General features: G+C 42.1%; 1 protein-coding gene across 1 annotated transcript in view; it reads right to left on the bottom strand.

Annotated features, from left to right (window-relative positions):
* Positions 1-2,543: 2,543 nt before the first annotated feature.
* LOC130856852 (lutropin-choriogonadotropic hormone receptor-like) overlaps positions 2,544-21,664 on the bottom strand; it is a 57,234-nt gene continuing 38,113 nt past the window's right edge. Inside the window, exons 7-11 of the mRNA XM_057741792.1 lie at positions 20,826-20,894; positions 15,747-15,821; positions 11,854-12,039; positions 8,492-8,572; positions 2,544-3,458 (exon numbers count right to left, since the gene is read on the bottom strand). Of these exons, the coding sequence (XP_057597775.1) occupies positions 3,416-3,458; positions 8,492-8,572; positions 11,854-12,039; positions 15,747-15,821; positions 20,826-20,894 (454 nt within the window). The 3' untranslated portion in view covers positions 2,544-3,415. The remainder of the gene's footprint in view (positions 3,459-8,491; positions 8,573-11,853; positions 12,040-15,746; positions 15,822-20,825; positions 20,895-21,664) is intronic.

Genomic DNA, 21,664 nt, shown 5'->3' with positions numbered 1-21,664 from the left:
AAGATAAAGATCGACATTTGTGGAAAAGGCTGTAAGAGTTGTTTTCAGAGTATGGGTACAAGTACCTTAGGCTCAAACAATAATTAAGAGTACATAATTTAAGGTTTCTCCACAAGGATATATTTTATTTTTTCTTTTGTTTTACTTTCTGCTGTTTTGCTTGCTTAGTTGTTTTGGTTCTGTGATTTATTATGAATCAAGAAGTTTATTGTGTGTGTATGTAGCAGCACGACTAATAAGCATTCCCTCATATCATTGAGACACATTCTGGAACACTTGCTTACAAGAGAGAGGACTGCATCTGAGTAAAGAGGAGTAACTAATTATGGAGTAGAAAAGTCAGAAATATGAAAAACACATTATAGAGAAGAGATTTTATAAAAATTTATACATTTTATAGTCTATTTTGTATTACTTAGCAAAATGACATAAAGATTGAAAGCAGACTAAATGTGTAGTGAGTCTAGTTATGACCATGCATTTATTTAATAAATGCCGAAAGAGAGCTAATAACTGGAAATAGCCTAGATATCCATTGATAAGAAAATGGAAAACAGTGTTGTATTCATACAATGGGATACTATTCAGCGATGAAAAGGAATGAACTACTGACTCAAGCAGCAGCAGTGATGAATAGCAAAAACATTGTGTTGAGTCAAAGAGCCTTACACAAAAGAGTATAAATTGTATGATTCTGTTTACATGAAGTTCTAGAGCAGACAGAAACTAATCCATAGATTAGTTTCTGAAAGAAAATCATAACCATTATTACCCCTGTAGGATAGGGGTGAGGGGTTAATTAGGAAGGGGCAAGAGGAAACTTTCTGAGGGTGAGTGTTCTATATCTTCATGGAGGTTTGGGGTTACATGGGTGTGTATGTTTCTCAAAATGCATTAAGTGATATGCTTAGGATTTGTCCATTTCACCATATACAAATTTTACCTTAAAAATGTAAACAAATATTAAACTCTGGTTAATGATAAGCATGCTGAAGGGTTTAAGGGTTGATAAGTACTGATGTCTGCAACTTAAAGTGCATCAGAAATGATGGATGAATACTGGATACATAGTTATATAGGTATGCTGTGAAACCAATATAGTAAAATGTTGAATCTAAGTATATGGGTGTACACTATACAGTTATTTCAACTTTTCATGTGTTAGAAAATGTTCCCAATAAAATGTTTGGGGAAACTGAAAGCACTTTGAACACATATTAAACCTCTGGAGGACTATGGTTTACCAATATGCGAGGCAGAAAAACACAGTGGTTAAGAGGCGAGGGTCCTGAATCAGAACTTTTGAGTTTGAATGCTATTAGTTGAATCTTTTATTTTGTGAACTTGGGCAAATTGTAATAGGTTTTATGAAGATTAGAGTTTTATGAAGATTAGATGGGTTAAATTATATAAAATACTTATCAAGATCAAGATGTTTGGCATACAATAAACTTTCAATAAGTTATTTTAGAGTCAAAGGAACTTACAAAAAACACTGCAACTAAAACCATAATTTCATTGTCCTATAAGAGTCAATTATGATAAACAGAAATACCTTCTAGCAAATATTGGATGTATTTTTCCAAACCCTCAAAGATATAAATGATGAAATTAAATATTTTTAAATATTTAAATAGTTTCTTTTACTTACATAAAAGATAGGACCCTAGAAAGAGAAGAAAACATTTTTTTTCCTTATAGATTTCATAACTTCAGTGTAATTCAGCACAGTTGTTGCATAGTGTCGTTGAGTTCCTGAGCTAGGAAACAGGGAAACAAAGTTGAGACAGGGTTCCTACCCACAAGGAGTTTACAATCTACTATTTAATGCTTCATTGCTTTTTTAGAGACTAAACACCAAACCAACAGGCTGAAATATGCCTTTAGATGCTTACTTTACATTGAATTTTAAATAGTAGAACCCAGATGGGATAAACGTCTTTAGCACAGCACTATCCAATAGAACTTTTTGTGGTGATGAAACTATTCTGTATATGTGCTGTCCAGTGTGGTAACCACTGGTCATGTGTGGCTACTGAGTACTTGAAATGTGGCTACTGCAACTGAGAAACTACATTTTTAATTTGGTTTAATTTTAACTTAGCTACATGTGTCTGGGTGGGTACCAGATTGGACAGTGCATCCCTAGGGTGTATTTCTCAAACTATCTGAGGAAGAAGACAAATTATTTTAAATTTCAAATCTGTTATGGGCTAATAATTTTGTAAAATGAAATAAAAACTACTGCAAGGATGAAATGAGAAAAAAAAGACATGGAAAATACCACCTCACTTTTGAAATATGAGATTCAACAGACATGTAACTGCTGTGTCAAATTTGCTGTAAAAGCTTCAAAACACAACTTCTGTATTGTTATCATGTGCCAGTGACAAATAGTTTTTAGGCTGGCAATGGTTGTGGACCAAACTTTGAGCTAAGTAGAGGTCTTTTTTTGCCTGCTGTGTCTAAAACATAGTTTCCTGAAACTGACTCTTTGTAAAATTACTGGTACAGATAATTTTTTTCTACATATTTAAGTATAATTCAGTAATGTGGTTATTGATATAACAGTTAATACTCCTTACAGCAAGTCTTGTCCAGGACAGCTGAATATTGGCGTTGTAATGTGGTCACCTTCAAGGTAGACCGGGGAGACTTATTTGATCCAGTGAAGCCATTTTTGCAGTTGGAGGTATAAGCTGAAAAGTTCTTTCTTCTGTAAAGTTCAGCTCAATATTTACAGCAGCCAAATTTGCTCAGCAACAGAAAGAAATCCCTTCGGAATGCCTTTGTGAAAATTGCATACAGGAATGGATTGGCACAAGAGTTGACAGGATAAAAAAGAACCAGTAAAACCTTAGAGTTGGTTACTGTAATAAGGGGCACTTTGAAGGCAGCTGAGATGGCAAAGAAAGAGATTGGTGCCATGCAGGTGAAATCGGTGAAGATGAGGACTGCCATCTTCTTAGCAATCTTTGTGTCTTTGTTGGTAGCCATCAGCTCTGGATTTTGAACTGCAAAATAAATTTTAATGTAGCAAGCACAGATGATGATGAAGGCCACCACATTGAGAATCAGGATGGTTAATATGTAGACCTGTGAGAGAGTGGTTTCCACATCCATGGGGAGGCAAATGCTGACCTTCATGTAATTGCTGACACCCACAAGAGGCAACATAGCAATTAGAGTAGAAAAGAGCCATCCTCCAAGCATAATCGGAATGGCATGTCTTAATCGCAGCTTTTGGTCCAGCTGAATAGCATAGGTGATGGTGTGCCATCTTTCTAGTGTGATGACTGTGAGGGTGTAAACAGAAAGTTCACTTGCAAATACAGTGAAAAAGCCAGCAGCACTACACCCACTCCCTGTCTGCCAGTCTATGGCATGGTTATAATACTGGCCTTTGGTTTGGGCATCAACTGAGGCAATGAATAGGAGGTAGAGCCCCATGCAAAAGTCTGCAAAGGAGAGGTTGCACATGAGGAAGCGGGGCACTGTCAGTTTATAACGACTGGTCAGGAGAACAAAGAGGACAGTCACATTGCCTGTGATGGCTAGAATATTAATCAGCCAAATCAGGACTCTAAGGAAGTCATAGCCCATTATATCTTCACAGGGATTAAAAGCATCTGGTTCAGGAGCACATTGGAGTATCTTGGGTAAGCAGAAACCATAGTCATAATCCCAGCCACTCAGTTCACTCTCAGCAAAGATGGCAGAATAACTGTAAGAAGAATAGTTTGGCTCAGTGTCAACTTAAGAGATTTTCTATGATTCTGGGTTTTGAAAAAAATTCAGAAATCATCCGTAGTACTTTTTTAAGGAAAACAAACTAGAGGAAACAAAGTCACAATAGCCTTAGTCTTACATTTATTTATTATCTGAGAACTCTGAATTGATGTAGAATTTCCTTAAGGGAATGAAAAGCCATTTAGACTTTTTTTTAAATATGTAGATTCACAATGATGCAAAGGCTTAATGAAACCGTTTTCTTTGGAAAGCAAATTTAGAGACATAATCTATGCTTGCTCAATCTAAAAGAACCCTTTCTTGACATTTTCTTAGTTATTTATCTCCTTTGGTTGCCAAGCAAACTGCTGTCGAGCTGTTTGTCTGTAGTAGAACACAAATGGGATTGGAAAGATCCCATGGTTGAAGATCATCAGCTACGGAAGGACATGCTTGCACTTAAGTCCCTGGCTAATCAAATAGCCCAGCTGAGAAATAGAAACCAAGGACAGGTGACTCAACAGAAATTTAGGAGCAGAGGAAGAACAGAGCCATGAACAACAGGATGAAATAGTGACAATGGGTATTTCTTAGGGTATGAGGCAAATTCAGAGAGTGGACTGAAGAGGGGCTCTGTCCCTGGTGAAGGAATAGTCCCACCTCTGCCACTCCCTTTCTCCCAACCCTACTGCTACTGCCTGAGTTCAGATTTTCATTCTCTCTTATGGACAATTACATTAGTTTTCTTCCTGGCATCCTTCCTCCAGTTTTAGCCCTCTCTTAGTCCATCTGTATATTCCTTCTAGAATGGCCGTTCTTAAGCACAAATTCAGACATTTCCTAGTTTCTTATTGGCTATATGATAAACTCCAGACGCCTTGTGATGACCTCTTAGTCTCTCCTCCATCTGCGTTCTGTCTCATCTCTGAGAAGCAGTAGTGCTGTACAGTTCAGAACATGGGCTCTGGAGCAAGACTGCCTGGGTTCCAGCTTTTACTGGCTGTGTAAACGTGGGAGAGTTATTTAACATCTCTGCACCTCAGATTCTTCATTTGCCAAATAGGGATAATAATCATTCCTCCCTCTTTAGGGTTGTGCTAAGGATTAAAAGCATTAGCACATGTAGAATGTTTAGGATAGTGCCTGACACCTATTAAGTGCTCAGTGAATGTTAGAGATTCTCATAATTATCTCTTGCAAATCCCCTGTGCAGTCAACCTTTTGGTCATATGAAATGACATGTGGCACTCAGAATAAGTTCTACTGTTTCATCCCTATGTGTTTGTGCTATTTCTTCTTCCCTTTCTTCCTCATTTCTCTGGAGAATTCCTCCTCATCTTTTTTTTTTCCCCTCCTCATCTTTAAAGAGAAGCATCTCTATGAAGCCTTTCTTGATTCTGCACATCTAAGGAGTTTATCACCCCTTCTCTCAGCCATGGCCGCACTTAAGTGCTATTGTAATTCTCAAACTATATTGCCATTATGTGATGATGCATGTCTTCTTTCAGAGTCTATGAGGCTATTCTTAAAAGCTTTGCAGTCAGGGGACTAGGTCTTATTTATGTCTAAAATCTCAGTGCCTCAGTTTTAGCTCAGAGTATCCATTCGATAAATGTTTGTGACATGAATACACCAGGGTGATGCTGGATTGGAAGGGAATTGAAAGGATACAGGGACAATGAATGATACAGGATGATACATGTAGGCTTAATGCATTTTCTCTTCGCCCACAGTCAGCTAATACAATTTTGCGAGGTGGAGAAATGGGCATACTTTTTCTGTCAGGGCCATTACAAATATGTATTTCATCTTAGAGTTCCTCACACATTAAAAGAACATTCTTCTCTAGTCTCAAAACTTAGCTTCTCATTTTCTGTAGAAGGAAGTGTGTACCTAATACAGTGAGTGGATAAAATGATATATTTGAGCATTACAATTACCTACTGGAAAGAACACAGATTTTTAAAAAAAAGAAGAAATCTATAAGCTGGGTCTCCAAAAATGTGCTGGAATATCATAGAAACCAAACTGGAACTGGAGAAGTCCTGCTGCCACACACAGGAGACTGCATAGGAACCTCACTTGTTTTATTAAATATAAGTAGCACATTTGTTTGTCCTCATCTCATGCACTTCAGTATAATTACCTAATTTTAAAATATTTAAAGAGATATGGTGGTTATAAGAACGATGAAAGAAAGTAGGTTTTTTCTTACGATTGGCAAGGTCCTTAAAGACCAGCTCATTGAACCCTTCACTTTATTGGTAAGGAGACCAAGATTAAAGGAGGTAAGTGACTTACCTAGGCACTAGTGGCAATGCCAGGTCTTCATATTTATAGGCCAGGGGCCTCTCTCCTACTTCACTCTCTCTCAGTCAATGTTTTTCAAGGTGTGGTCCTTAGACCACTTCCATCAGAATCACCAGAGTGTTTGTTACAATACAGATTCCTGGCTTTACTTTAGATCCTGAATCAAACTCTCTAGGGACAGAGCCCAGGAGTCTGCATTTTGAGCAAGTTCCCTAGATGATTCATACAAAATATAGCCTTTATTAAATCAGATGAAAACTTTCCAATTATTGCTGCCTTAGTTTCTCTTATTACTTTCCCCTTATCAAAACTAGTTCAGTTGCTATTAGAAGCACTAATTCAAAGCCACTAAAAATTCTGCCATGATTTCTGAATAAACTTATATCACTAAGAAGTCAAACATGTTCCCTTTCCCACTCCCCTGGTCCCTTGCTTGCTCTTTTTTTTTTGCCCTCCTGGGCATATGTCTAGCAATTTTTCTCCTTGGTGATTTGCCTTCAGACCAAATACCTACCTGCTGCTACTTACATTTGTGTCCTGGGATGGCTTCTGAGGGCAGCAACGTGCCTATTGACAAAACCCAGCATGGAGCTGTCTTTAGTACTGAAAGCTGTGCAGGGCGTGTGAACACGCGTGGGTGGGCTTAGCAATATTGAGTCAGAGGAAGGAGAAGCTGTAGCACCACTGCTCCAGTAAGAATCAACAGACAGGAGGAAAGACAGGGATTTTAGGAGGACAGTGGGGCCAACCATAGCAGTAAGGACACCATAATAACTTGGGGAGAGCAGATAAGACTTAGTGGCTGGCTCTAGAATTTCTAAACTCTAGGGACTCAGGAACAGCAGTCTGGTGGGAAGGGAAGGAAGGAGATTTATCACAAAAAATGTTTTCACAGGGAGCACACTCTTGTTACTTATATTATGTGTTAATTGCAGGTAGTTTTGGGGATCCTGATGATTAGAGGGCTGCTTTTTTTTTTTTTTTTTTTTTGGCACACGGGCTTAGTTGCTCCGCGGCATGTGGGATCTTCCTGGAGCTGGGATCGAACCCATGACCTCTGCATTGGCAGGTGGATTCTTAACCACTGCGCCACCTAGGAAGCCCTAGAGGGCTGTTTTAAAACAGTGTTAGCATAGCAAACTCAAGATTGGATGCGCATTGTGAAAGGTGTGGAGTGGTAGGGGCTGATGATTACTGAGGCTGAGCCAAGGTCTCCCCTCCACCCAAAACACCCCTTGATGGTACCATTGACCGTACTGAGAAGTGGTTTCCTGTTGATGAGAAAAAAACCTACATGGTTGCAAAAGAGTTACGTGAAAGGTGATGATAGGGTATTGAGAGAGAAGAGTGGGAAGGGTGAGGAAAAGGAACGCTGGAGGATAGATGGTGTCAGACCTAAATGAAAGAAAGAAGAAGAATATGGACTATAATACAAGGTACCCTAGATGCTGTCACAATTTTTAAAAACTCCCTTCACTCTCATGGTTCTGAAAGTCAAATGATATTTCTGCTGTCCCTTACAGTTGAGGAAAAAAGTCTCAAAAAAGATAAGTATTGTCCAGGGATACCTAGTGTTAAATTAGTTCCAAGAATTCATGTCCAACTCTGAGGAGTTCCAAAGCCCAGGATCCTTCTGTCATACCACCCTGCTGCCTCTATATATCTTGCACATTGATAGGAAAAAAAGAGAAAAGAAAAAAAAAGATGTAGAAGAGGGAATGGAGATTGGCAAGGGATCTTAGAAGGGCATCTGGTTTTGTGGCCTGAAGGACATGGGGGAGGGGATGGGAATGGAAGAGAAATAATAAAACTTCTAGATGTGGGATAGGGACCCTGGGATTATCTTTTGAGGCATGCTCTTTTACATTTGAAGGTATGTGAAATGCCAAGGCAGCTGAAAAATGTTAAAAAAAAATCAGCCAGTAGAATAGAAATGGAACTCCCATCCAATGTGTGTCAATGATAGCATTAAGTCTGAATAATTTTAAGCTCCAGAGCATAATAGAAAAAGTGGCCTAAGTCTCTTTAAAGGGAAAAGGCTACTTCTAGAAGCCGTGTCTGCAGTCAGTTAATCTTTGCAATCAGTTGATCAGTTAATGCTGAACACGTGACCAGTGAAAATCCTTACAAATGAGTCTATCGTTAAACAAGCCCTTAGTGACATCAAAATCCTGCAAATAAAATTTTAATTTCCAAAGAGAATATAACTGTAGAATGAATGTGTAGGTATGTTTTTTTAAAAGTATTTTTTTAACCAGTTGAAAGAGACAATTGATCAACTGAATAGCACTTGCAAAAAAAAAAAATCCCATTTTAAAACTATTAAAAAATGCTTTGCAAACATGCCCCCAACCAAGATTTTTATCAAAGGAAAATCGTTGGCACTGATAATAATAAGGTGCATGCAGGATGAAACATGACTCCCTGAGTTTCTTTGCATGCAAATACTTACAGTGTTTCATTATTTGGTCTCCTTGCTGTGCTTTCACATTGTTTGGAAAAGTTTTTAAAAATGGAAAATGAAAAATTCTGCCTGAAAAAGGTAAAAAAAAAAGTGACAGTTCAGCTTTTGGTCTTTAAACTAAACCTGATCGTGTCTATTTATGCTTTGTTCATCCAAATTCTTTACCTATTACACCAGCTTCATGTTCTGCACCGTTGTCCTAACTGAAATGCTTCCTGGGGAGAGAGTAAAGGCTTCTGAATTGTCATTAGAGTGCTTCCAGCTTAGATAAAAATGCTTCTGAATGCTAAGTGTTTTGTGTGGGCTCTAGACCTAAATTTGTCGCATTGAATCATGGATTTTTCAGTGCTCATTAAAAGCTCCCTTTGTGGTGTATTAAGGTTTGCTCCTCACCACAGCAGCCTTGATGAACAAATAACCATTCAGAGTTCATGGCTTTGAATTATAACTGGGAATCTCTTTTGTATAGATTTGAAGATTCTGAACCTGACATTATGATGTCAGTTTTCTGCTTTTTTGGCTTATGTGCAGAAATATAATGTGGTTGCTTGCTCTTCCTCCATGTTTCCCTCTAAGAAATTGAGCCTGTGGAAAGGGGGAAATACCAAGACATTAAAAGAAGGCTGCAATTATATTCCTAAGATGAAACCAAAGGAAGGCACAAAAGGAAAACTGGATGAAGAAATAGAGGAAAGGAGAGCAGGCTGTGAGAACCTCAGCCTTTCCTGAGGAGGAAGGAGAAATTGTATTATACACAGAATGGCTATAAAACACAGAATGGATATTTCTGTGTATTATTCTTCTCCAGTATTAACAAGACAATTCCTTGTAGGAATGACTTTGTATACAAGCAGGAAGGTGGAGAATATATAAGAACTATTTGACCTACTGGACTCACGTTCAAAAATTAATCAGCGTGTATTTTGCATGAGAGAGAGAGAGAAGGGGTGAGGGAGAGAGATTGTATGTGTGTTTGATGCTGGCTCTGTATCTGATACTTGGAGATACTGTGTGAGAACCAATCTACAGTTAACAGGAAATGTGGTTGTTCTTGGCCTTCAGATAATAGCACTGGGTTCTGTCTACTCTATCTTTTTTGAAATTTTAATCCTAGATACCAAGGAGAGTTTGGGGGCCATCTGCCTGGGCAGCTGTGTGCGTTATCCAGGCTCAGCAGCTGCAGGGCAGAGGGGTGACCCAGAGTTTGCACAAACAGCCCACTGGCCCAGCTTCAGGCCCTCCATCCTCACTAGCATCCAAGGTTTCTAGCTTCAGAGAGAGAGAGGGAATCCGTTGAAACTTGTCATTCCAATCAAGAGAACCTCTGTGTGACCGCACTCCCATCTCACTTTGGTGATACGGACCCACAATTGTGTAACTTCTTTCTTTTTTTTTCACCCGGAGGTTGTAGTGTTTTTCATCTACTGGAATCAAAAGCCCTGAACTAAAGTTTTCACATGCCAGTAATTTCAGAAGGGATGTGACCTCTTTGCCACAAGAGTGGAGGTGTCCAAAATCACCTTTATCGTAAACCAGCATCTGTATCATCTGTTCTAGTTGTTCTCTCGCCAGCTTTGCTCCCTTCCCCACATCCTTCACCTTGCTGCCAGAGTGATACTTCACACAAGCAAATCTGAGAAATTCCGTTTTGAATTCTTCAGGAGGTAGTTCCCCATCCTCTAAACAGCCTGGCCTGGTACGCAGAGCCCATCATAGCCCACCTCTCCCTGGTCTCCTCTCCTCACTCACCCCCTCCAAGTAACCACAAGTCTTCTTGTTTTAGTTTTTCTGAATGACTTTTGCCCCACTGTATCTTGCCTTTGTGCCTTCACACAAGCTATTCCATCTTCTTGGCGTGCTTTTCCCCACACCTGTCTAGCTAACTCCTATCTGTTGTTCAAGGCTCAGCAGAACTCACTTCCTCAGGAAGCCTTCCATAAGCCTTACTGCCATTTAGAAATTGTCCCTTTTCTCCCAGAGTACTCTGTTCTGTTCTTAGCTCTCTCATAACATGTGCTGTATTGTACCTAAATATTGGCTCTCTTGTGTGTTGTCCCCAAACAGCTGCCTGTGACTCTGATGGTTGGGATGAGTTCTTACTCATCTTTGTATCTTCAGACTTTTGCACAGCGTTTGGAACACACTGAGTTCCAAACTCAGTTAATGATCTTTGAAGCTCATTTAACGGTGCATAGCTCTCTGAGTACAGCGAGTGGTCTGTCTTCTTGGTTACCTCAAAAGCTTCAGGTAGAACTGCACCTACTTATGCAAGGCACAAAGTAGGTGTACGATGATAACACGTGCTGGTTGATTAATTATAAATTGGTTGATTCCAAACAAAGACAAAGGCATCCTAGTGTCACTCTCTTAGTGCGCATCTAATTAATTAATTAAGAATATCTTCTTAGGCTGTATAATATTCTTTTAGGGCAGTGTTTTTCCAGCTGTGAGTTGTAACCCATCAGTGGGTCATGAAAACAATAGAATGAATCAAGATTAGCATTAAGAGCAAACAAATATGAAATAAAGTAGATGAGAGTATCTCAGTGTATCACATGTGAAAAAACAGTTAAGTAGTGCTTTATTTCAGTTACATGTGTCATGTTTACTGGGTTGCAGTGTAATAAAAGTCTTTCTTGCATTTCAGTGAAAAAAAAAATCTGGAAAACAGTGCTTTAAGGAAAGAATGAAATTCTCCGCACCTTGCCATTACATTCTGGATTGAAATGAATTAGTTGAATCTGTAAGATGCCCCCCACTGGTCAAAGAGCAGCCAGGAGCTTGTGCCTTTTCTGTTCCCACACTAAGCTAACCCTTAGGGAGCTAGGAATCTGTTCTGTGATAGAAGATAGTCTTATGTTGGGAGAGAAATAGCTTGAAAAAAAAAAAAAAACAATGAAAACCTTTTGTAGTGTTTTGTATCCTTTTTCTTTTTTTTTAACTAAGGATTAAGACATTAGGTAAAATTTACCCTATTGAGCCTACTTCTCCCAATTCTTTAGAAATGATGCTCTCTGATAAGGATGAGAGCTAGCTGATCTTTGAGATATTAGTTTTGTACTCCATTTTGCAACTGCAATTATAGCCTGACTTAAGGCTATAATTGAATTAGCTCAGAATAAGCTACAAAGGTCTTTTAGCTGCAGGGTGAATCGACTGTTTGGAGTCAGTTTTTAGGAGGACATAGGATAGTTCATTTTCTTCTTGTGTATCTGAAAGTGACCCCATGACTACAGAGTTGGTCTAGAAGGCAGAGAGAGAAGGGGCTGGGAGCTCTCGACCAGTTGACTATTTTCAAATATGAGTTTCTGCCGCAGCTTGGCAAGCTTTACCTTTTGTTTTTTACTTACTCTTTTGTTGGCAAGTTTCTAAAAGCACAGCAGTGGCTGGGGTAAGTCAGTGTGGCATCCAGGAGGTTGGTAAATTTCTCTCTCGATGGCAGTTTTCTCAGAGAATAGGATGATGTGGCAATTAGTGTCTGAATGGACTCCAGCCCATAGCTAGGCAGGGCCTGCAGTTTAGTGGAAGAAATATCCCTGAAAAATAAGAGGAAGAAAGGCTTATTTACTGATTTGTTTAATATGTTTGATTCATAAAATGAAACTTCCTCTCAACAATAGTATCATTCAGGTTCTGAGGAATCTTTTCTCCATCTTGCTTTCTCCCTAATTCTCTGTTTCAGTTATTCTCATTAAGATCTGAATTCAAAAAAGCTGTGTTGTGTTTCTTTCTGATATGTACCCCATCATTCTTTTCAAGGCTGAGTATAGCTCCCTGTACCTGTCATATACTCATTAGCACTCTCTCTCTCCCCCCTCTCCTGCTTCCTTTCTCTCTCTCTCTCCCACCCTCTACCTCTCTCCACGTAGCAGAAGTGAAATAACGACTCGCTTTATGAGAGAGCAGGCACGTACAGTGACATCAGCTTTTGTGCTCTACCCCAGGGCGAAATATTTAGGGCTTTAGATGCCTTAGTCTTTGATTGATCCAGCTCTGCAGGGTAGGTTTGCATGAAGCACAAGCTGGTGACGCTATGAAGAGCCACCGTGTGGCATGAGCCATCGTCTACCTTCTCTAAAGGCACACGGGATTCATCCGTCCAAAGCAAGCAAACACGTGGCCGTGCAAGCAGAACTGTGTGGAAAACTCAGGTGTTTCACACAGGATCCGGAATGCCTCAGCTTTGCTAGATTTGAGGAAATGTCCAAGAAAACGCCAAATTAAATGTGAGGAGGAAGAGTCCGTAGGAATTGAGCAATTCTGCCCATCTTCTCCATGGCTGCTGCTGGGACACCATGGACATTTTCCAGCAGCACAGCCCCCTTCAGCAAACTAACTCAGTACTTAGTGCCCAGCACACAGGTGATTGATGGACAGGTGAACTTGACAACATGGCATGATGACTAGTGTAGGCCCTTGGTGGAATAATCAAGGTGGCAGAATTTGCCTCGGAGGCTGTAGACTCTTATTGCTTTTGTGTCCTTATTGATGTAGGTAACCAGTGTTCTCATTCTGCTTTACAGAGTTATTATCGTAGATGTATTAGGGATTAAGCACATGATTCTTTGCAGGCCTGGTGATTTTTTTGTTTTTATTTTTTTGGAGGGGTAATATATTTTAAATTAAGTTTCTAGAAATGTCAAGGTCTCATTACAAAGGAGTGAATCTCTGATAGATTTTCAGTCTCAGAGACTCGTGGGGGAAATATTTTTTGGGTGTGGATGGAAGGACCACTTATAGATATCACTTAAACCATAAGGGTGTATTGAGAGTAGTTATTTGGGAAGTAAGAGACCTAGGTCTGGTCCCACTGTTCTGGAAAAGTCAGTATAGATGCCTGCAGGGCTCCTAGTCATTTCTAAGCAGGCAGACTAGGCAGCTTTTCAAGCAAAAATTGTCATGCAGGGTGTCTTATGGCTGCACTAACTCATTCTTGTGCCTGACCAAAGGCAACTCTCCTTAGCTGCTCAGTGCCCACGCAGGTGGCCAGTTTGCTGTAAGAACTCTGCCTGTAGGGTGTGCTAGACTGGAGAATATTCAAGCAATGTGTAAGATTCTGAGTATGGTGTACTTTGAACATGAGGCATATAGACAGGGACTCCTAGGGTAAGATGGCAGAAGCTGAGAGACAGCAGAGAAAGCCACGGGCAGGAGCCATGAGGAAGCGGAAGCCATGAGTAAGTAGACATCATGAGGTCGAGTGGAGAGTAGAGAAGAGTTAGGATTGATGGTGGCAGAAGTTAGGAAGTAGGGAAGGTCAGGAGTTTTAGTGGCGGGAGTTAGCATGTAGAGGGAATCAAGGGTGGACGGCAGCAGGAAATAAGTAGACAGGGTCAGAATGGGTAGTAACGGGAGCTGATAGCGGTGGAAGCTCGATGAAGCCAGGAGTTGATAGTGGCGGAGGCAGGAGGCAGAGAAGAGTCGAGAGTTGATAGAAGAGAGGTGTTAGGAAGTAGGTAGTCAGGAGTTGAGAGGGGCAGGATCTAAGAAGTAGAGTTTGGGGTTTATAATGATGGGATATAGAAAGTAGACAGAATCGTGAGTGGATGCTGGCAGGAGCTGGGATATAAAGAATAGCTGGGTCAGTTCACTCCTTCCCCTGATCAGAACCCTGAAGGCTCCTCACCGCGCTCAGAGAACAGGCAACGTCCTTATAATAGCCCCAGGCCTCCTGATCTGGGCATCGCCACCTCTCGGTCCTCCTGTTCTGGGCCCCTCGTCTCGGCTCATCTGCCACGCTGGCGTCCTGCTCAGCTCCCTCTACCTGGAGTGCACTTCCTGCCGATACCCACACAACGTGCTCCCTCACTTCTTTCAGGTATTTGCTTAAATAACACTTTTTCAGGACAGTCTTCCCTAACCATCCTCCTTAAAATGCTCACTCCCCCTCCCTAGAACTCCTTTTGCCCAGCCACCTGAGTTTCTCTCCTCCGCAACCGTCTGGAATACTACATATTTTCCTTACTCATTTGATCCTGTCTGTCCTCCCCCCTCTATGAAGGCAGAGAGACATTTGTCTTTTCTTATGCTCTGCTGTTTCCCTGATGCCTAATCCAATGCCTGGCACGTAGTATGGACTTACGGTTAGAGGATAAATCAATGAATGAATGAATAAACCAACAAACAAATGAACTGGGTTACACAGCTCACTATCTTTCTAGTACTTTTCTCATTTTAGAATCACGTGCCTGTTCATCACTTTGCCAGTTTATTGTTCTTTCCCCTCCATGACTGTAATCTCTTTATGGGGCAGGGACCAGAGCTTGCCACTCTCTCTGCAGCACGGTGCCTGGTAAACGGGACGTGTTCGGTCCATGCTTGCTGAAGGCATTAGTGATGGTGTGCCAGAGGAGGGACGAATGGGCCGGCATCTCTGTGGAGAAGGTGAGGCGGCCACTGCCGTTAGAGCTGCGGAGTGTCTGGAGCCCTGTTGCCTTGCTCCCTGAAGCCTGACTGCAGCTGCAGTTGTTTCCTGTAGGATGTTTCCCGCTTCCCAAGGTGTCGTCAGGAGACTGCTGGTTCAATTTCCTTTTGCTCTTAATTTTCCCATGTGTCCTTATGCTCAACTCCCATTAACTGAGGGAGCTTGGCCCTGCTCCTTGCATCATCAGAGAGCCTGACACGTAGCAGCTCACACAGCCTCCGTTCCCATGAGGTGATGCCAGGGGACAGCCACCGCCTCTGCCAGCACGTGAGGAGGCCCTCCATATTTGATGTGGGCTGAACTGTGTCTCCCCCGAATTCGTATGTTGAAGTCCTAACCCTCCAGTACAGCAAAATGTGACCTTAATTGGAAATAGGGTCTTAACAGAGGTGATCAAGTTAAAAGGAGATCGTTAGGATGGACCCTCATCCAGTATGACTGGTATCCTTATAAAAAAGGGGGGGAATTTAGAGACAGACACACACATGTAGAATGCCCTGTGAAGATTGGAGTTCTGCTGCCAAACCAGAAGGAACTACCAGGAGCCAGGAGAGAGGCCTGGAACAGATCCTTGCCTCGCAGCCCTCAGGAGGAACCGGCCATGCCAATACCCTCACTTCAGGCTTCTAGCCTCTAGAACTGCAAGACAGTACATTCCTGTGGTTTCAGTTCCCCGGTTGGTGGTGCTTCATCATGGTAGCCCTTTCTCATGCAGAGACTGATTCCCCACAAACCCGGCTGGAGACCAAGTGGCTGGACACCCTGAGCAGGCCTGCTGGGGTACAGCGGGTGGGGAGGGGAGGCAGCACCACTACTCACAAGATGCTAGGCCCCGTGGCCCCCCGGAAGGCGTCATTGTGCATCTTCTCCAGGTGTGCGTTTTCCTTTAGCTCCCTGTGGGGAAGGACAGTGTCCTTAGTGGAGTTTGCAGCTCATGTGTAAACAGTCACAGCTGTGTGCGTGCGTGTTTGGAGCAGCCTGTGTGTGTGGTGCTCGGGGATCAAGGGACGAGGGGGGTCTGTAAGTAAAATGCAAAAATGACACTCTTTCCATGGCGAACTTGTGAAATCGCTGGTGTGTTTGGCTCTGCCTTTTCCCTAAGATTTCCCCCTCACTCAGTGGAACCCTTTGTCTTACAACGTAAAATACTCCCTACGTCTGTCCTGGAGTTGTGCATGTTTACTACCAGGCAGCTGAGCAGGGAAGAAAATGCTGCTCTGGTGTTCAAGGCTGAAGGGTGGAGGTGCAGCCCACTCTGTATCAGGCTCTCAACCATCATGACCTTGGAGGGCTCCGTGTTTGTTCACAGTAATACACTGACGTTTGCAAATTCTTTCCTTAAAAGAAAAGTAGGGCCCATTCAAAGCTACCCCCTTTCATCGTGTTAATTGGACTCTTTCTTTTAGGTGTGCATTTCTCAATGGGTGAGAAAGGAGAGGAAGGACAGCCTGTGTAGAAAATTGCCCCTTACCCCGGGTGCCCCACGGGTCTGTGCTGTATGCCGGATCATCGCCAGGTGTGCGTGTTGTAGAACCGAAAGGGTTGAAGACCACTGCTCTTAAGGAAGCCAAAAGCTGCAGTGGGAGCAGCTACCTGAGGGCTTCTGTTTCCTTTAGCTCAAGACAGCTCAGGGAGAACTGCTCAGGACTAGCTCAGCCTGGCCCCACTGAGCAGCTCCCGTCTGGGCCCTGGCGCTGATGTCTCCAGGCACAGGCCCCTCTCTGGGTGGACAAGGGAGCTGGGAGTAGAATCCCTGGGCTCAGATTTGCCAGCTTACTTTTGATTGCTTTCTCCCTACAAGAGAAGGGTGGCATCTCAAAGAGCATTCTGGAAAACCCTGGACAGTGGGCACATGTATATCCATTGTTAGCATGATGATTTTGAGAGTGGGACATGATTTTTCTGCACCACTGTTATAGTGGCAAAACAAATACACCAACACCCACTGCCCCCTCCCTTGCAGGAGCCTCAGTAATTACCTGGCTCATCTCATAGCTTTATATCTTCTTCATCCTCTTTCTGCGTGTTTCCACATCACCCCTGCCATTTAAAAACTGCAAAAGTCCCAGCATCTCACTCCCTTGGTGGCTGTTTTCCACATGCCTCTACTAAGCATTTTCCTTGGAAAGCCTCAGCCCTTTCATCACAATGCACCCATCAGTCTCACATCATCCCATCCTCTGAGTGTATTTCCACTTTCAAAGAGATGAGGTTGTCAGAGTCAGGTGCTGTTTAAAATCTAAATCAAAAGAAAATTTCTTGCCCAGACCTCCGTGGCTCTTCCTGATTTGGTTTGTTTTAATTACGTTCAGTTGTGGTCATAAATCATTGAAACTAGGTTCTGTGAGCAAATAATCCTTGTGTCAGCCAGGTCAAATTAATTGTTCAAATTTCATGACAGCATTTTGCATGTTTTATTAAAACTCGGATCTTTCTGTATAATGATAACTCTGCATTATGTAACTTGGTCAAAAATAAATTGAATTCATCTACCACATTTTCCTGGGGGTCACTTTTGGGAACTCTCCCAAGTGGCATGGCCTTCTAGGTGTAAGAAGCACAGGCAGGATGAACTTTTGAAGTACAGTGGGGAAAAAAAAAAAAAAAAGTACAGTGGGAGAATCCTCAAACTGCAGCCAAGGCTGCCCTAACGAGGGTGCTCTGGGAGTGTTAGGGGCAGACTCTCAGACCCCTGGAGATGTCTGAGGGTAACCTTCTGAGGCTGCTCCTCTCCACCCTGTCTGCCTTAGTAAGTAGCATATTTGAGAACTTTGTAGGACTCTGGTGTCACTGTTTTGAACAACATTGGACAGGCTTTTATATGAGGAAGGTGTCAGAAATGGGGCTGGACTGTATAGTTTGAAAATTTTGCTTGATGGTTTTGAAAACTACTCCCTCTGCCCTGCTGAAACCCTTCAAGGGGTCTTCTTGCCCTTAGAAGAGAATTCAGACTCCTTCCCATGGCCCCTCAGTTCCGATAACTTGCTCCTGCCACATCTCCAGGTTTATCTCATCCAGTGTTCTCCTTGCTGGTGGCCTTCTAGCCACACTGGCCTCCTCTCAATTCCTGGAGCTTATCAACTTCTTTTCTTGCCTAACTCAGGACCTTTGCACATGCTGCTCCCTCTTTCTGTAATGTGCTTCCTCTCATGATTGCCAGGGTGGACTCCTTGTCATCCTTTAGGCTCAATCTAAATGTCGTATCGCTGTCCCTGCGCACCTAACCTAGAGTCAGTCTCCTCTGGTACTTTCTCAGATCTCAGTGATGGGTATTTCCTTCACAGTATGTATCATTAGCGGCAGTAATTTCCTTTATTTACTTGCCTTTTTGTCTGTCTCTTCTGCTAGAACAGAAACTTCATTAGGGCAGGGACCGTTTCCTCTGTACCACTGCAGACCCAGCACGTAACACAGTGCCTAATATATTGGTGATGTTAATAAATGTGTATTGAATAAATAAATGAATGAAATTGATTTGTGTTCTTGGCAAACTGATTTGTGTTCTTGGTTTCTTCTTTCTTGCAACTATGAGGTATGGGGAAAACATACTAACGGGACTTTGGGACTTTCTAAGTCCACACCCATTTTGGCATCTCTGAAGCAGTTGAGACACTGCGGACCAAGGGCCTCCCTCCTTATGCTCTGCTTTCCCTGACCTCCCAAAGATGTACTCTGCTGATTATCCTCTCACCTTTGCTTTTGCTCTGGCTTCTTTTCCTCATCTCTTGTTTTCTCCCAATTTTATATTCAGCCCTCTTATATTCCCTCCTTGTGTAGGTCACCTGAGCCACAAAGGATTTCACCCATCCCTTATCCTCAGGTAATTCTCATTTCTGTGTCTCTAGTCCCGGCTTGCCCCCTTGCACCCTCTGTCCTCCCTGCTAACCCATCCACCAACCTTCTTTAAGCACCTCTCTCTCACTTCCTATCCCAGAACTTTCAATGGCTTATTTTCTACAGAAGAGCGTCCAAATTGTTTGCTCTGGCATCTAAGGCCCTTCCTGCTTTGTCCCTAATCCACATCTAGGACTTTCTAAAAGGTACCATTTACTGGTCTGTGAGCACATCCCATGCATCCTCCTCTGGGCTCTTCTTGTTGTCCTCTGACTGGAGTGCATTTTCCTTCCATCTTTGCCTGTTTAGTTAGGCCCAGCTCAAAGGCTACCTCTCTCATGAGGCTTTCTCTAATTTCCTTCTCTTCTGCCTTTGACATTCCAGAGGACTTTATCTCTCTCAGGCCATGTTTCTTCCTACACTATAAGTTCCTGCAGGGCAGACACCAGGGCTTATTCATCTTCATTTCCCCTCAAAATATAGTATATTCCTTCAAACACAGGTGATGCTTGGCAGACATTTGTTGAATGAATAACAAAATGAGGCATCTGAGAGTACTGTTTCAGGAGAGGCTAAGCCTCTGATTTAATTTGGCACAGATTCGACTGGCCAGAGTGAATTGAATTGAAGTCAGCAAGAAAATGAGGGAAAATCCACTCCATGGCAGGAAGGACAACTTTTTAAAAAGCTACCATTTCTTGAGTACTTAGTATGTGCCAGACCTGTGCTAAGTGCATAAAAATATAATCTTATTTGATTATCATTCATTCATAATTAATTAACTATATAATGGGACAAATGGTAAATGAGTGCCTACTCTGTGCCAGGCACTGTGCTAAGTACTGAGGATACAAAACAGCCCTTTTCATTTTGGTGTGCTAATCCTCAAAGCAAGCCTATTAGCAGCTCCATTTCATGGCTGAAAACTCTGTGGTATAGTTTGGTTAAGTAGCTTACTCAGGATCAAGTGATACATAATGGAAATGGAGTTTGCATCCCAGTTAGTGACTGTTAGATCTGTTCTCTTAGCCATCAAGCTATGTAACAGGGTCTTTGCTTAATATTTAAAGTTAAAATAAATAATATACTGTATAGACTTAATGCTACTCAACTTCAGACTGGTGCATCAGCATCTCCTGGGAGCGTGTTAAAATTTCAAATTCTCAGGCCCTAGCCTAGACCCACTGAATTAAAATGTCTGGGGGTGGGGCCTGGGAATCTGTGTTTTAACAGTCTCCACGTGTTTGTTATGTGTATTGAAGTTTGAGAGGCACTGGTGCAGATCACGGTTTATACGTATGACTTATTTATCACAAAAGCCTTTTCATTTGTGTGTGTTCCTTAACTTTGGCTTTAGTTGAGCCTTTCACGTGCTATTAGTTTTCGCTATACACAGCGTCACCTTACCAGGTACCTGTTGAGATTCAAGCAGCCCCCACCCTGCGAGCTTTGTGAATGAGCCGCTTTTTTACGAAAAGGAGCCGTGGAAAGAAAGACAGGTTGAGAACAATGAAGGAAGCAGCAGGGATGCTTCTCTAAAGCTGAACGCTATTAACGCTGGGGACGGTGGTAGGGTGTGGTGAAAATGCAGGGCTCCCTCACCTTGTGGACAATGAGCTCCTTACTCTCCCCAGCCCCCAGCGGTAGGGAGATGGGATTCTGTGTGGGCCTGTTGTGGCTGATTCGGCTGGGAAATGGCGTTTCTCTGCAGTGGGGCCAGGAGGAAGAATTTCTACACTGAAATCACGCTGCCTCTAACACACCATCAACCTGAGCAAGGGGACTAGCGAGAGAGGCTGTGAGATGGAGGAGCCTAAAGTAGGGTGTTGAATATTTCAGCAAGCTGTCAACTTCAGTGTATCCAGGCTGCATCTATCTTTGATATCAGGGTGCTCTGGGGTTTCCAGCCAGCCAGTTGCCTAGTAACATGTGTGCAACACAGAGGACCAGTCACTTGAAAGTTTATTTTTGTCCTGAGTTAGTTGCTGAAGATTGAATGTGATCTGGTAGCCAGAGTAATATTTCATTTTTATTCATGAGCTGGGGAAATAAGTACATACTTACAGGGAAATCAGCGTCGTCCCATTGAACGCGTGACTTTGTATTTCTTCAAATCCATTTCCATATAGTTTTCTGAAGAGGGAGGAGAGAGGGTTTAGAAACAAAAGAAACACAGCTTGGAATCACACATTCTTCCTTCTGTGACATTTATTACTAAGATAATTACTGGCATTTACAATATCTAGCTCTGTTTCTCTAACATTTTAGATCCTCAGGTAAACTGAGATGCTGTTTTCTTGCTCTAGTTTCCTTCCGCCTCCACCACCAGCATCACCACTAATTTGTTAGGTGTTTATTAAGTGCCAGATATTAACCACCCATTCTACGTATGTTTTATGATTTAATCCTCATTATCATGTCCGTTTTTCTGGCCAGAAACCTAAGCCTTCGTGCTGTTGTGTAGCTTGCTTAATTTAAGGTCAAAGGAAACAGTGGCAGAACTGGAATTTTAAGCTAGAGCTGTCTAACACTCAAGTCTTGTCTCTGGTTTTATAGGCCTGTGTGGACGTATGGGCTTTGCAGTTTCTGAAAGCTGAGGGCAGAAGTACAGAGTTAGTGTTTCTTTTTCTTGGATGAGTCTGTGATTTTGCTGATGCCATATTTTGTTTCACATCCAAAATTTCAGTGTCTATAAACAGTTGTTTAAGACGCATTAGTGGATGGTGAAATCAATTTAGTTGGGTACAATCAGCATTTAAAAAAAAAATGAAACAGAACAGAATGGAAAAAAATGGAAAATATTAAACTATGTTGCATGTAATCAGGGTAGTACTACTTATGGAGTTTTGTTCCACCATTTTTGTGTGTTATGTACATGTAAGTACATACATACATATAAGTCT

This window comes from Hippopotamus amphibius, chromosome 7 (assembly GCF_030028045.1).
Source record: "Hippopotamus amphibius kiboko isolate mHipAmp2 chromosome 7, mHipAmp2.hap2, whole genome shotgun sequence".
Taxonomy (NCBI): Eukaryota; Metazoa; Chordata; class Mammalia; order Artiodactyla; family Hippopotamidae; genus Hippopotamus; species Hippopotamus amphibius.
This window is presented reverse-complemented; position numbering and strand designations above follow the sequence as displayed.